The 12963-nt window shown below is 38.2% G+C and overlaps 1 protein-coding gene across 6 annotated transcripts in view; it reads left to right on the plus strand.

Moving 5' to 3' along the window:
• The window catches only part of sdk2a (sidekick cell adhesion molecule 2a), a 115577-nt gene that overhangs the window by 79132 nt on the left and 23482 nt on the right, over positions 1-12963 (plus strand). For all 6 annotated transcript variants that reach the window (XM_026214973.1, XM_026214982.1, XM_026214991.1 and 3 more), the window contains exons 10-19: positions 90-206; positions 423-590; positions 2106-2208; positions 2668-2844; positions 3656-3792; positions 3881-4028; positions 8922-9062; positions 9270-9451; positions 12406-12521; positions 12694-12889. In XM_026214973.1, the coding sequence (XP_026070758.1) occupies positions 90-206; positions 423-590; positions 2106-2208; positions 2668-2844; positions 3656-3792; positions 3881-4028; positions 8922-9062; positions 9270-9451; positions 12406-12521; positions 12694-12889 (1485 nt within the window). The remainder of the gene's footprint in view (positions 1-89; positions 207-422; positions 591-2105; positions 2209-2667; positions 2845-3655; positions 3793-3880; positions 4029-8921; positions 9063-9269; positions 9452-12405; positions 12522-12693; positions 12890-12963) is intronic.

Raw genomic sequence — 12963 nt, forward strand, 5'->3', positions numbered from 1 at the left:
AAGTCTCCAGTGTGTGTGTGTGTGTGTGTGTGTGTGTGTGTGTGTGAATATGTGCATATGTCTGAGCAGCCTCTCTCTCTCTGGCACAGGTATCGCCCCAAACATCACGGCCGGCCCTTCTGACAGCGCTGTGATTGATGGCATGTCCATCATTTTACACTGTGAGACCTCAGGGGCGCCGCGGCCCGCTATCACATGGCAGAAAGGTCAGTCTCCAATAAGTCATCTTTGTCAGAGAAAGATATTCATCAGTGTCTCGTGGACTCACGAACATTAATGTATCTTAGGTATGTCAGCTAAATTAAGTGTCTGATCAACAGTCCTCTGATGAGCTGGGGACCGTCTTGTCTGTTTGATCTTCTTTTTCATTTCTCGCTCTCTCTCTCTCCCTTGTGTTTTGCCATCTCTCCATCTTTGCACAGCTGATCGGGTTCTTGCGAGCGGCTCCGTACAGTTGCCACGTTTCACTCTGCTGGAGTCAGGCAGTCTTCTGATCAGCCCCTCACACCTGTCTGATGTTGGATCCTACACCTGCATGGCCAGTAACTCCCGTGGCATTGATGAAGCCTCGGCCGATCTGCTGGTGTGGGGTGAGCGCATGGCCGGTCTCATATAGTGTGGACATACAGCATGTGATTTCTATCGCAGCTTCTGACCACCCATTTAATAAGAGTCTGTCTGTCTGACTGCCATGAAAAGTGACCCACTGTCCACTTTCTTATATCTACACTGTGTCCTAGTTAAGGTTTGTCTGGTTGACATGGCCCAGTTACTTGCTGCCAGTAGAAGTCAGTGATAAACAGTGTCCACAATGAGTTTAATACCATTGTAATCATAAATAATACAAATGTAGGACTTTTTTGGAAATGGAATAAAATAATCTGAATAATGACTAAAAATGTGTTAACCGTTAGTAAAAAGTAATAACATATGTTTCATCTTAAATACATTTACAGTACACATCCTAATCATAAAAAGGGTAGTCACACCAAATGACATTTTACAACTTGAACTAACCCTGATTTGTTATAAAACATTTGTCAAATTTTCTCATATTTAAAGAGAAAATTGCATGAATGCACTCTACAATGTCACATTGTATTTTCTGATTTGTCGTTTTGTTTTGTTTTGTTTTGTTTTCTTCTTTTCTTTTCTTTTCTTTTCTTTTGTTCCGTCACATAATTTTGATTGCACTGCTTGACTTTAAATTGGCGTTTTTGTTTTCAAATATTTACATGCAATATAGATATTTTGTTATTTTTTTATCTAGGAAAATGTATAAAAAGAGTATGCAGAATTTCTTAAAAATGGTTTCTTTTTGCAAATTTAATTGAGGCATTTACTGAGTCATTTTTTTTTACTTTATGCCTCAAAATAGTATCAAAATACATAAGAGAGAACACTTTCATTACTATATTTCCTTTAAAGTGTAATAATGTCAAATGAAACGTGTTACTTCAGAGTTCATTTCAAACATTTTGTTTCGACAGTCTTCACTTGGATGTGTTATATATACTAACATACTAGAGCACATAAATTACTCAATTATACTTTTAACTTTAGTGTGTTATTCAATATTACATTTCATGTAGTTTGAATGTACTAAATTTCAACTTCATTATTTCAAAAGTGTAATTGCGAATATATTTAAATATATGACACAAGTTTCTGTAGAAATTATATTAAAGTATGTTTTAGTCTAGCATGAATGGTTATCAGTACATTTGGCAGTACAGTAAAAAATTCAAAGACGATAGAAGTAATTATTGCATTGCATATAACGATGTATTTTTGGGCTTTCTTAAGTGGGTCAAAAAGCACTCTAAAGTTCAGCTAATTGCATTTCATATAAATTCATACTATGGTAGATTTTCATTTAACTGCAAATAACATCCAATTAAGTGTCCAAAAGCATTACATTCAGTTCGCACTTAATTATGTTCTTTTAGAATATATTATTTCTGTAATAAGTTCTCTTTTTTAAAAAAAAAAAAAAAACAGTGTGCTGCTTTATCACAAGTGAAGGCTGTTATATGTCTACCAGAAATTGGAAGGGGAAATCAATGCCATGGATTATGATACTACACTGTGATTTGTGTGTGTAGCTCGAACGCGGATCACTAATCCACCTCAGGACCAGAGTGTGATCAAGGGCACAAAAGCAGCCATGACCTGCGGCGTGACCCATGACCCCAGCGTAACAGTCAGGTACAACCTCCACTCTCCTCTCCATGTCTTGGTCGTCAGCTCTGTCTAAATGTCTATTGTCTGTCACACGCTGCTTTATCTCATGCTCCATCTTTGATCAATGCTAGCTTGTTCCATCCATTCATGTCCTGTGTGTTTATTACATTCAGTCTCGTAAGACTTGATTTAACTGTCACCTGCTGGGCTGCTGTTATTAATTTGATCAGGGAAAACGGATGAATATGTAAACAAAGCAATAACTTAGATGGAGACTTTAATTAAACGCAAGACAGACAAGATTAAATGGGGAAACGATGTGGCTGCAATTAAGAAGTGTCTATGTGTATGTATGAGTGCATATATGTATGCAGGCCAATTTTGTGTGTGTGTGTGTGTGTGTATGTTTTCAGTAATTAAACAGCTTTGCCATGCATTGTTGCTGTGAAGAAGAATATGTAATTAAGCCCCTGTTATTCACAGGTACATCTGGGAGAAAGGAGGAGCGGTTATCGACGTGAAATCGAGCCCTCGCTTGCGTCTCGACTCCAATGGCACCCTACACATAACGCAGACCTGGTCAGGGGACATTGGGACCTACACCTGTAGAGTTACCTCTGTGGGAGGCAATGATTCTCGCAGTGCTCACCTGAGAGTCAGGTACATACCAGGGATGCTATTGCCCAGCTAACGACCCACTGTGTCCTTCGCCTTATAGATTTACATTCTTCCACTTGGACGTCGTTTTGGTGTTTTGGATTGTAACTGTGAGCTTTGTTTTTTTAATTGGGATTTAAAGAACTGAGACAATGGGTTGTTGAGAATGCACAATGGATCGTAAACAAACATCCAAACACTGCATTGTATTTTTATGTGTCATAAATAATGGTGAATTGGCAAAGCAGTTGAGTCAATATTTATCATAAAAACTCTGTTTATCTCTCTTTCAACATCATTTTGTCTTTATTGACATCACCATTGTACATCTATATTGCGAAATTGTTTGCAGCTTAGCAAAAAATCATAAAAATAAATAACAAAAAATTAAAGATTATTTTATAAAAACATGCAATTGTATTGTATAAATCTGTGTATAATACCAGTCAAAAGTTTGCAGTCAGTATGTTTTTTTTTTGGGTTTTTTTTTGAGAAATTATCACTTTTATCAAGATGCATTCAATTGGTCAAAAGTGGCAGTAAAGACAATTATAAAGTATTAAGCAGCACAGTTGTTTTCAACATTGATAATAAGAACGGTTTCTCAAGCAGTAAATCAGCATATTAGAATGATTTCTGAAAGATCATGTGACAACGAAGACTGGACTAATGATGCTGGACTATATATATATATATGTGTGTGTGTGTGTTCAAATAGAAAACGGTTATTTTAATTGTGTATACCGTTGTAAAATGTGTGAATTATTAATTCTCAATTTTGATGACTTCCCTCTGGCTCTTTCTCTCATTGTAGGCAGTTGCCTCATTCTCCAGAGAACCTCATCGCCACCCTCAGCAGCTCAGAGAGACGAACCATCAACCTGACCTGGGCCCAGGCCTTTGATGGGAACAGCCCGCTCATCCGTTACATCCTGGAGGTGTCAGAGAACAGTGAGTTTTCTGGCCTGCTGTAGTTTCTGTCACTCTTCACTTGTCATTCAGCTCTGGAGTCCATTCTCAATGTCTGTGTTCGTGACAGACGCACCTTGGACTATGCTTTTGGCCAACATTGAGCCAGAGGCCTCCAGCGTGATCGTAGGGGGCCTCATCCCGGCACGTTCTTACCAGTTCCGCCTGTGTGCTGTCAACGACGTGGGGAAGGGCCAGTTCAGCAGGGAGACGGTGCGGTGAGTCTGGGAATCAAAAAGCGAGATACTTTGGATCGTCTTTTTAACCCGATCTCATGTTTCAATTTCATGGTTTTCTGTTTCTATTTGTCATACAATGTATATGCAGAAATTGACTTTGGCATGCATATGATAGACAGTGGCTAGGTTTAGGGGTGTAGGGTAAGTGCGTATTATATGCACATCAAACACATGTGCATCACATGCATTCTGCATAAAATGGCACACCAAATAGATCAGAAAATCGTGCTATAGATGTGCTTTTTCATGAGACCGGGCTCCTTTGTCTGCCAGTATAAAGTATAAATAGCATCTAATTATTGTTTACACTATTTGCCTATTGCAAATAACTGCTACTTTTACATGGTACATAGAATACATTTATACATATACATATACATATTTGCAGGTGTAAATAGCATCTAGAGCTATTTGCACAGGATGTATCGCTAAGAAAGTATGTTAATTCCACTGTATAAATAGATGCTGGCATATTTTTCTTACCCTATTGGCCGATCATTTGTAAAAGATAAAAATGCACTTAAATTATATATACATTTTGTTTTTTATTTGTTTATTTTTCTGCCCGCGAGATACCATGAAAGTGAATAGCCTATTAGTTCAATAACCTACCGTTCTGCCAGTGATAAGAATTAAACTTGTATTGAGTCTGAAGCATGCAGACATCTTTTTGGCGGGAGCTGTTGCCATGGTGAATCATAATATCGAAGATCCATTGATCATGGTTTTTCATAGTCGTGGTGCATGTGCTTAACTCAGAGTCAGCCTACCCAGAGTTGAATGAAGTTACACAGTTCAGCTGTTCTGAACCCGAAAACTCAGGTTCCTGAGTTTCTCATCTCAGAGTAAGTCAACTCAGAGTTCAAGTTTTAACTCAAAGTTGGTTGAACTTCCTTATTGAAACGGGCCCCAGGAGTTTTGCTAATGCTCTGAAAAATGTATGGGAAAAGTGCTGCCACCTCATGGACATCACAAGTAATGCAAAAACATTCAAGGCGCATGTGCAAGCCAGGTGGAACGCTAAAGAACGCGCCACACTTGTCTCCCGGAAATCTTGTAGAATTCAACAAATCAGATAGTGACTTTGAAACTCCTGAAGTTCTTCCAATTTTGTATACCATATGCATCAGATGTTCAGCCAACAGTCCCGTGGGCGTGACGTCTGAGGCTGAGACTACCAACTGGCAAACTTTAGCAAATCTAGTGGTTTTCCTCATTGCACAGACAGACTGCTGAGAAAACCGCCGTGCTTGTACATCCAGAAGTGAATCAGATTGGAGCTAGTGATTTCAGTCCATGCTTTCCATCAGACGGTCAGTGAACAGCGTTTCCTTGAGGGTCCTGAGGACTAGCTCAGACTTGTCTGTGACAATCACACCTAGGCGTGTAAGAATAGCCACAAAAGCCTGGCAAAAGTGGGGAAGACTTTCTTCTCACAGACCTACAGACCCCCGTGAGGAGAAAGGTAGTGCATTATTCAGCTGAATCGGAGCCTGCAGCCCGCAGTGCTGTGAGGAATGGAACCGTGCACTGAGAGATTTTTAGCAGCTTTTGTACAACTGCTTTCCACTCTGTCTACTACAGCATTACAAAGAGTGCCAAGTGACGCTCACCTTCAAATGTGCTCAGATCCCAGGAGAACGTCTGTGACGTCTGAGACATCCTGACTCAAAGATGCCCCAAATACAGAGAAAACGGCAAAACAACATTTCTGCATGAATATGATGTTTTCTCATTAATATTCATGTCTGCTTGTGTCTTAAGGGATCCTGCTAAGAAGGAAGCAGCCGTTCACAGATATTTGATTCTTGTAATCTGATAGAACAGCCACATTTGGAGTTTCTTCGGATCAGCTGGAGAGTGTGGCGTGTTTTGCTGACTTACAGCGGGAGGGAGGCTGATTGAAAATGGAAAAGTCAAGCTGGAATCAATGATCGAGGATGAGATCTGAAAGCATGTGGAAAGTAAACATTCTCTACCCATCTGCAATATCCTGCGCATGCACAGCTGTGGCAAATCAATAATCTGCTGCCCAGGATACCAAAGTCCTCGACAGACTTAAGAGAAACAGACGGGGAAAATATTAGGGAAAAAAACGTGTTGCTGATGCAATGCCCCGTCAAGAGCTAACATCCCTGAGGACAAAAATGAGCAACACACTATTATAAGAATGCCATTTGTTCTCCAACACACTTAGTAGTGGTCGAAATGGTGTGGAAGCGAACTCTTCGTAAAGGTTTCATCATTCGACACCTAATTTATCGTGTCAATTACCGTATGCAAAACCAGTGCAAGGTCTTGTTTTCTATTTATGCATTTAGCAGACACTTTTATCCAAAGCGACTTAAATTGCATTCAGGCTTTTCAACAATTTTTCCTAACATGTCTTCCCTGGGACACAAACCCCCAACCTTGCGCTTGCTAACCCAATGCTCTTACCAATTGAGCTACAGGAACATTATTTCAAAGGTCAATTATCATTACTCCAGTCTGTAGTGTCACATGATTCTTCAGAAAGTTACGTTTGAATCAGTTCAACAAAAACTTCAGTGAACAAATCTGAACAAATGAAATTTTTACGCCAGTAGTTGGTAACAAATGAGCATATTTTATCTATTATAGGTGAGTTTAATGCATTGATTTAAACTGATTGCCCTTGAACCAAGATGACAGGTTTAAAAATCATGTACTTTCTGAGCGAGCAGCTGCCATTGTGATGAATGGGAGAGCTAACAGCTATTATTAAGCTCCTTGATTCTGACAAACGCACCCCAAACTTAGGCACTGATGCAAAACAGTGCCATTCGTTTATTCCCACAGACTCTGAGCTCATCTCAAACCAGATCTATTCTCTCAGCTAACAACTTCCACTCGTTTCGCGACTCGCACGCGCACAGATCAGAAGATATTCTTCTCTCAGCGCGTTCAGACAAGGAACCCGCAGAGGTGAGGGTGACATAACAGCACTGCGCCGCTCAAGAATCCGCGCCTATTTCTTTGATCCTAAAACACTCTGCTTTATCTCAGCCACAGAACTGCAGCTCTCACGCAGGAGATATCAAGCTGTCAAGTTAAACAGATTTAAGAAGAGTCTTGCTGGATTTTTTTTTTACTCTGTGGCATTAGCCAGTTTTGGCTTGTGGTGTCTTTGATCATCTCCATGCTGAGAGGAGGCACGTATCTCGAGGGCCCCTGCTCAAAATTCAGGCTTCTGAGATGGAGCATCGAGGTTCTTAAAGGGATAGTCCACCCAAAAATAAAAATTACCCGATGATTTACTCACCCTTAAGCCTTCCTAGGTTTATATGACTTTCTTCTTTCAGACGAATCCAATCAGAGTTATATTTAAAAATGTCCTGGCTCTTCCAAGCTATATAATGGCAGTGAATGGGTGTTATTTTTCAGTGGTCCAAAAGAAGTTCAATAAAGTGCATCCATTCATCATTAACCCTTTGATATTTACGATTACACCGGTGTGATTAGAACGCTCAGTGCGTCACATCGTCTTCTGCTGAATTCAAATCTGTGCAGCCGGATCGGACGCCCTGAGCGCTTATCATATTATCGCAACTATTCAGTGTATTCAACCATATAATGCTTATTTTAAGTTTCAGACATTTAAATGCACATAAGTACTAGCAAAACCATACATTTATAGTTTGTAAAATACGCATTAATGTCTATGGAAATAGCAATAATGATCTTAACAAATATAACCTGATGACATGTTTTATTTATATCATATACAGATTGTGTAGATTACTATAAAGTGTAATCTGCTCTTCTCCCAGTTAACCGGAGACTAACTTTAATATCTTTTGGGAGGAGAGGATGAATTTACGTGTTGTAAATCCCACAGCTCGGATTCAGTGCGAACTAACATGGCGGCGCCCATCACCCGGTATAGATCAACAAACACGGTCATTATAAAAGCATTTATAGTGAGTACATTTCTGATTATTAATAATGAAAAACAGAAAAACTAAATACAAGGCGACAATTTTAAACTCACGTGTGAGGTTTAAAAGTGTCCCACACTGAGTGAATAAAGGCCTCCTGCAAGAAATTGATGCGTTTTTGTAAGATTTTTTTTTTTTACATTTTATAAACAGTAATCTCTAGCTTCCTCTAACTGTCGTATATGTTCACAATAACACCGTTCTGGCGAATGACGTAGGATATAGCGTAAGGTCTGGTGAGAAGTGACGAATGCCGAATATCAGCGGAGAGCACAAACAAAACACTGGTTATGAAGTAGAAGTGCAAAATGAAGAATTGAACAAACTAGCATATTCTCACCAAACATTACGCTGCACCTATGTCTTATTTCATCCGCCGGAACAGCGTTCTATTGTATTGTTAGTGGAAGCTAGAGATTACGTTTTATAAAGTTTTAAATATAGATATTTTTCTTACACAAACGCATCGATTCACTTCAGAAGGCCTTTATTCACCCCCTGGAGCCATGTGGGACACTTTTTATTAACACCCATTCACTGCCATTATAAAGCTTGAAGAGGCAGGACCTATTTTATATATGTTTAATATAACTCAGATTGGATTTGTCTGAAAGACAATACAAACCTAGGTTTCCAGGTAAAAAAAAAACAAAAAAAACAAACAAAGACAAATTCCCATATTTTCACTGTGGTTTGAGACATCTAGGCCTCAACTTAAGTAATATTAATTTTTCAGAAATTCCTTTCTCTGTCTTTCTTTTAAATGATACATTTTGTCTCTGTATTAGGTGGTACACTAAAACAGGGAAATTATTGGATAGAGAGAGAGTGAACAGAATCAAACCTGCATCGCATGGCCATTCCATTTTCTTTTTAATCCCTTTTGCTTTTTCTCCCAATTCCCTGTTTTTAGGGTATCATTACCCGAGGAGCCCCCCAGCGCCCCTCCTCAGACAGTGATAGCCAGTGGAAGAACCAACCAGTCCATCATGATCCAGTGGCAGCCTCCCCCTGAGAGCCACCAAAACGGGCCGCTTCAAGGTTATATCATCAGGTGAGAGATCTCGGAGACTGTCCTTTACACAATCAAGCTGCTCTCAGCAGCACTTCTTCATCTTTTAGAGTAGACTGGTCCTCGTCTGCTTCAGGTCCCACTGGAGCCAATAGTGTCCTCTCAGTGAGAACTTCTATTTTTGAGTCTCAATAGTCTCGGGGCTGCTGCTTTTCCCGTGTCTCATACTGTTTCCGCCATGCCGCTTAGGTACTGTCTGTCTGGATTACCGGTGGACTGTCAGATGAAGAACATCACTAATCCAGACCAAACTAATCTTCTGCTGGAGGACCTCATCATTTGGACCAATTATGAGATTGAGGTGGCTGCTTATAACGGGGCGGGCCAGGGCGTCTACAGTCCCAGGGTCACAGAATGGACTCTGCAAGGCGGTGAGGATCTTAAGAGTATTTTATAGTTAAGTTTAATTTAATGTTTTTATATATCTTTTTTTTCTTACAGTAACAAAATAGTTAAGCTTAACAAATGCCATCAACACTACAATTTGTGTAAAAAGTGAGAAAATTGAATGAGAAGACTTAGTTTTCTTGAAGAATGGAGAAAAATCACATGTAGTTACAGGGTTGTGCACAACACAGAGGTCACAGCAAAAATAACAGTTTTTGATCATTGAAAATAGTTAATAATTAATATGAAAATAACTTTTTTTATTGCTTAAGACAGGGGACCAACAATATAAGACACTTCCATTGAGACCAACTCAGAGTTTACATTAAAGAATAATAAGAAAAATATAAATGTAAGTTATTGAAGCATTTTAATCATTTGAAGCTCTGCAACATTTTAGCAAACTCACATAAGAAGTATGGATATGATTTACCCATCAACAAAACAAAATTACATTACATTACAACAGAGAAGGATGTATTTAAATCACATTTAAAAAAGAGGACATCTTGTTGGGTTATAGGAGAAACTGTCTCCATTTTTACTGACAATCAGCTATGTATATCAAACCAAAATTTAGTAAAAACCTCACAGTAAAAGAAAAGGTGATCAAGTGTTTTAGGAAATGAAGAACAGAAACCACAAAGATCTACCCCGAAATGAAACCTTTTTTGTATAAAGTCACTTACTGGGTAAATCCTAATCCTAATTTAAGAATTAGACTCCTTAACCTTTGGAGCAACTGGGTATGCCATATAATTGGTAAAAGCTTTGTCCTTTACTGAGGTTTCAACATCTCCCAGACAATAACACTGATAATCATCAGTGATGATACGTTTAAGTTCTTTGTAAATAAGTTTGTTATTATACCTATAGTCTAAAAGGTCAACATCACATATTTTAAAAGAGGGAAGAGAAACTAAAGTCTAGATAAAAGTTCAGAAAAACTGCTTTGGATTATTCTTAACAATCCAGTGGGTATAGCATTGTATACCTTATTTTAACCTTTTATTGTAATTCTAACTCTGTATTTATTAATGAAATCATTATAACATAAGAAAAAGCCATTATCATCTAATAAATCATGAATAAATATCATTTTCCAAAATAGTACTTGTTTATGAAAATTAGATCCCTTCAGAGAAATTTTACAAGGGTCAAGATCACATCTCAACACAAAATCAAGGTCGCCAGTATTTGTAAAAAATGTGGTTAGGAATATGATACCATATTGAGTGTGACTTTGTTTAATAGTCTTTCATCAAATTTATTCTGATGTGCCAAGAAGGAATTCAGAATCAATGGCCCTCAAACCTCCACGTTCATACTCCTTCACCATATGGAATTTACATAAATAATGTGTTTTCACAGATTGAACTACTCTTGGGGCAGTATACAAAGCTGGAGATAAATAAATAAGTTTGGATATTCCCTTTTTAGTCAAGAGAATTCTACCCAATATAGATAGTTCTCGAGACCAATATTTTAATACTTTCTATTTTAGAGTTAAAAGTTGAGTGTTCTCTATTAAAAACATTTTTAGAAATCATTACCCTTATATACTTAACCTCCTTTTTCACTGGAATGCCCTCTACATTGTCTTAGTTACAATTATGGATCGCTAGAGTCAGACCTGATGCCTTTGAGAAGACAGTAACTAACAATAACAATAACTAATGGAAGCACCTCTTTATTTTTAACTAATAAAAGAGTGTCATCTGAAGATTGGCTAATAGTAAAGGTTCTACCTAGAATGTCTGTGCCTATATTATCTTCAAAATTTTTAATGAATAAAGACATTAGTTTGACTGCGAGATTAAAAATTAATGGTGAGACAGGGCATCCCTGACGAATTCCTAGTTTAATTTGGATTCTGGGTGATGAACCAACATTAAGAGAAACAGTAGTAATAATATCATTATAAAACATGGAAATTATTTTACAAAACATAGGACCAAAAGCTTCTAAGGATCTAAACAAAAAAGAGTATACAAGGGTATCAAATGCCTTGAAGAAGTCTAGAAATAGAAGTAAACTTATCTCAGGAATTAAATAGTTATAATCAAGCATATCAAGAACTAGTCTAATATGACTGTGAATACTTCTCCCTTTGATAAAAGCCGATTGTGTTTCACTGATAATTTCACCAATACCCGTTTTTAGTCTGTTCGCAAAAACATGAGAGAGCAATTTGAAATCATTACAAAAGAGTTATTGGTCTCCAATTGTCTAAAACTAATTTATCTTTGTTCAACTTTGGAGCTAGAATAATTAAACCATGCTTCATAATTTCAACAGATGGAATATACAATTTTATATCAGTTAGTTTTAAACTGTTTAATATTTCATATAAAATAAAGACAATTGTTTCTTTTTTTGTTTTTGGAATAGTTAAGCTTGACAGATGCCATTAACATTACAGTCTGTGTAAAACCTGAAAAAAGAGAGAGAGATTATTTACTTCTCATCGTGCCGAAGAAAGGTCCCAAATGATGTCACTTCCTGTGTGTCACAATATTAAGGAATGTTTTTGGAAAAAAAAATTGTAATGCAGAAAAATCATGCAGCTACAGGGTTGTGCACAATATGTGGGTCCCAGCTAAATATACATTTTTGGTCATTAAATGTAGTTAATAATTTCATGTGGAAATGATTAAACATTTAATATTAAATGTTATATTAGCTACAGTATTTTGACAGATTGTGTCACAATTATGACATATAATAATAATATAAGAGTTGGATACCACCTGTGAGGTGTGACTGGCCAAAATCGCCAATTTGCCACCAACTAGTACTTTTCATCCTAGCTCAATTTTTTATTTAACGCAAGATAACAGTTTGTATATCATGTCTAACTGATCTCACAAAGAGAAATCATTGTCCGCTTTTAGATTTCCCCTCACCATCTCACTCCGTCAAATATTCTCTTTTCAAGTCCCCACGGTCCCCCCAGGGAACGTCCAGGCCGAGGCTGTCAACTCCACCACAGTCCGTTTCACATGGAGTGCTCCCAGCCCACAGTTCATCAACGGAATCAACCAGGGATACAAGGTGAGCGTCCATCCACTGCCCTCTAGAGGCTGACAACAAGAGTGCAGTTCTTCTTTTATAATAATGCTTTCATTACTTCCAATGTATGTCATGCTGAGACAGCAGCAGGATTCACACCGGCTTGTTCTAAGCGATAGTGGTCACATCTGTCTGTTTTTTTTTTTTATTTCAGCTGTTGGCATGGGAACCGGGCCACGAGGAAGATGTTACCTTGGTTACTGTGAGGCCCAATTTTCAAGACAGTGTTCATGTAGGTTACATCACCGGACTGAAGAAGTTCACGGAGTACTTCACCTGCGTACTGTGCTTCACTACTCCAGGAGATGGCCCTCGCAGCACTCCACAGCGCATACGCACCCACGAAGACAGTGAGTGTCTTTTTTTGCTTTTCTATATCCATCTCGACCCATGTCAATGTTCTGTTCAGGACTGCTGGTGTCTG

This window comes from Carassius auratus, chromosome 3 (genome assembly GCF_003368295.1).
Source record: "Carassius auratus strain Wakin chromosome 3, ASM336829v1, whole genome shotgun sequence".
Classification (NCBI taxonomy): domain Eukaryota; kingdom Metazoa; phylum Chordata; class Actinopteri; order Cypriniformes; family Cyprinidae; genus Carassius; species Carassius auratus.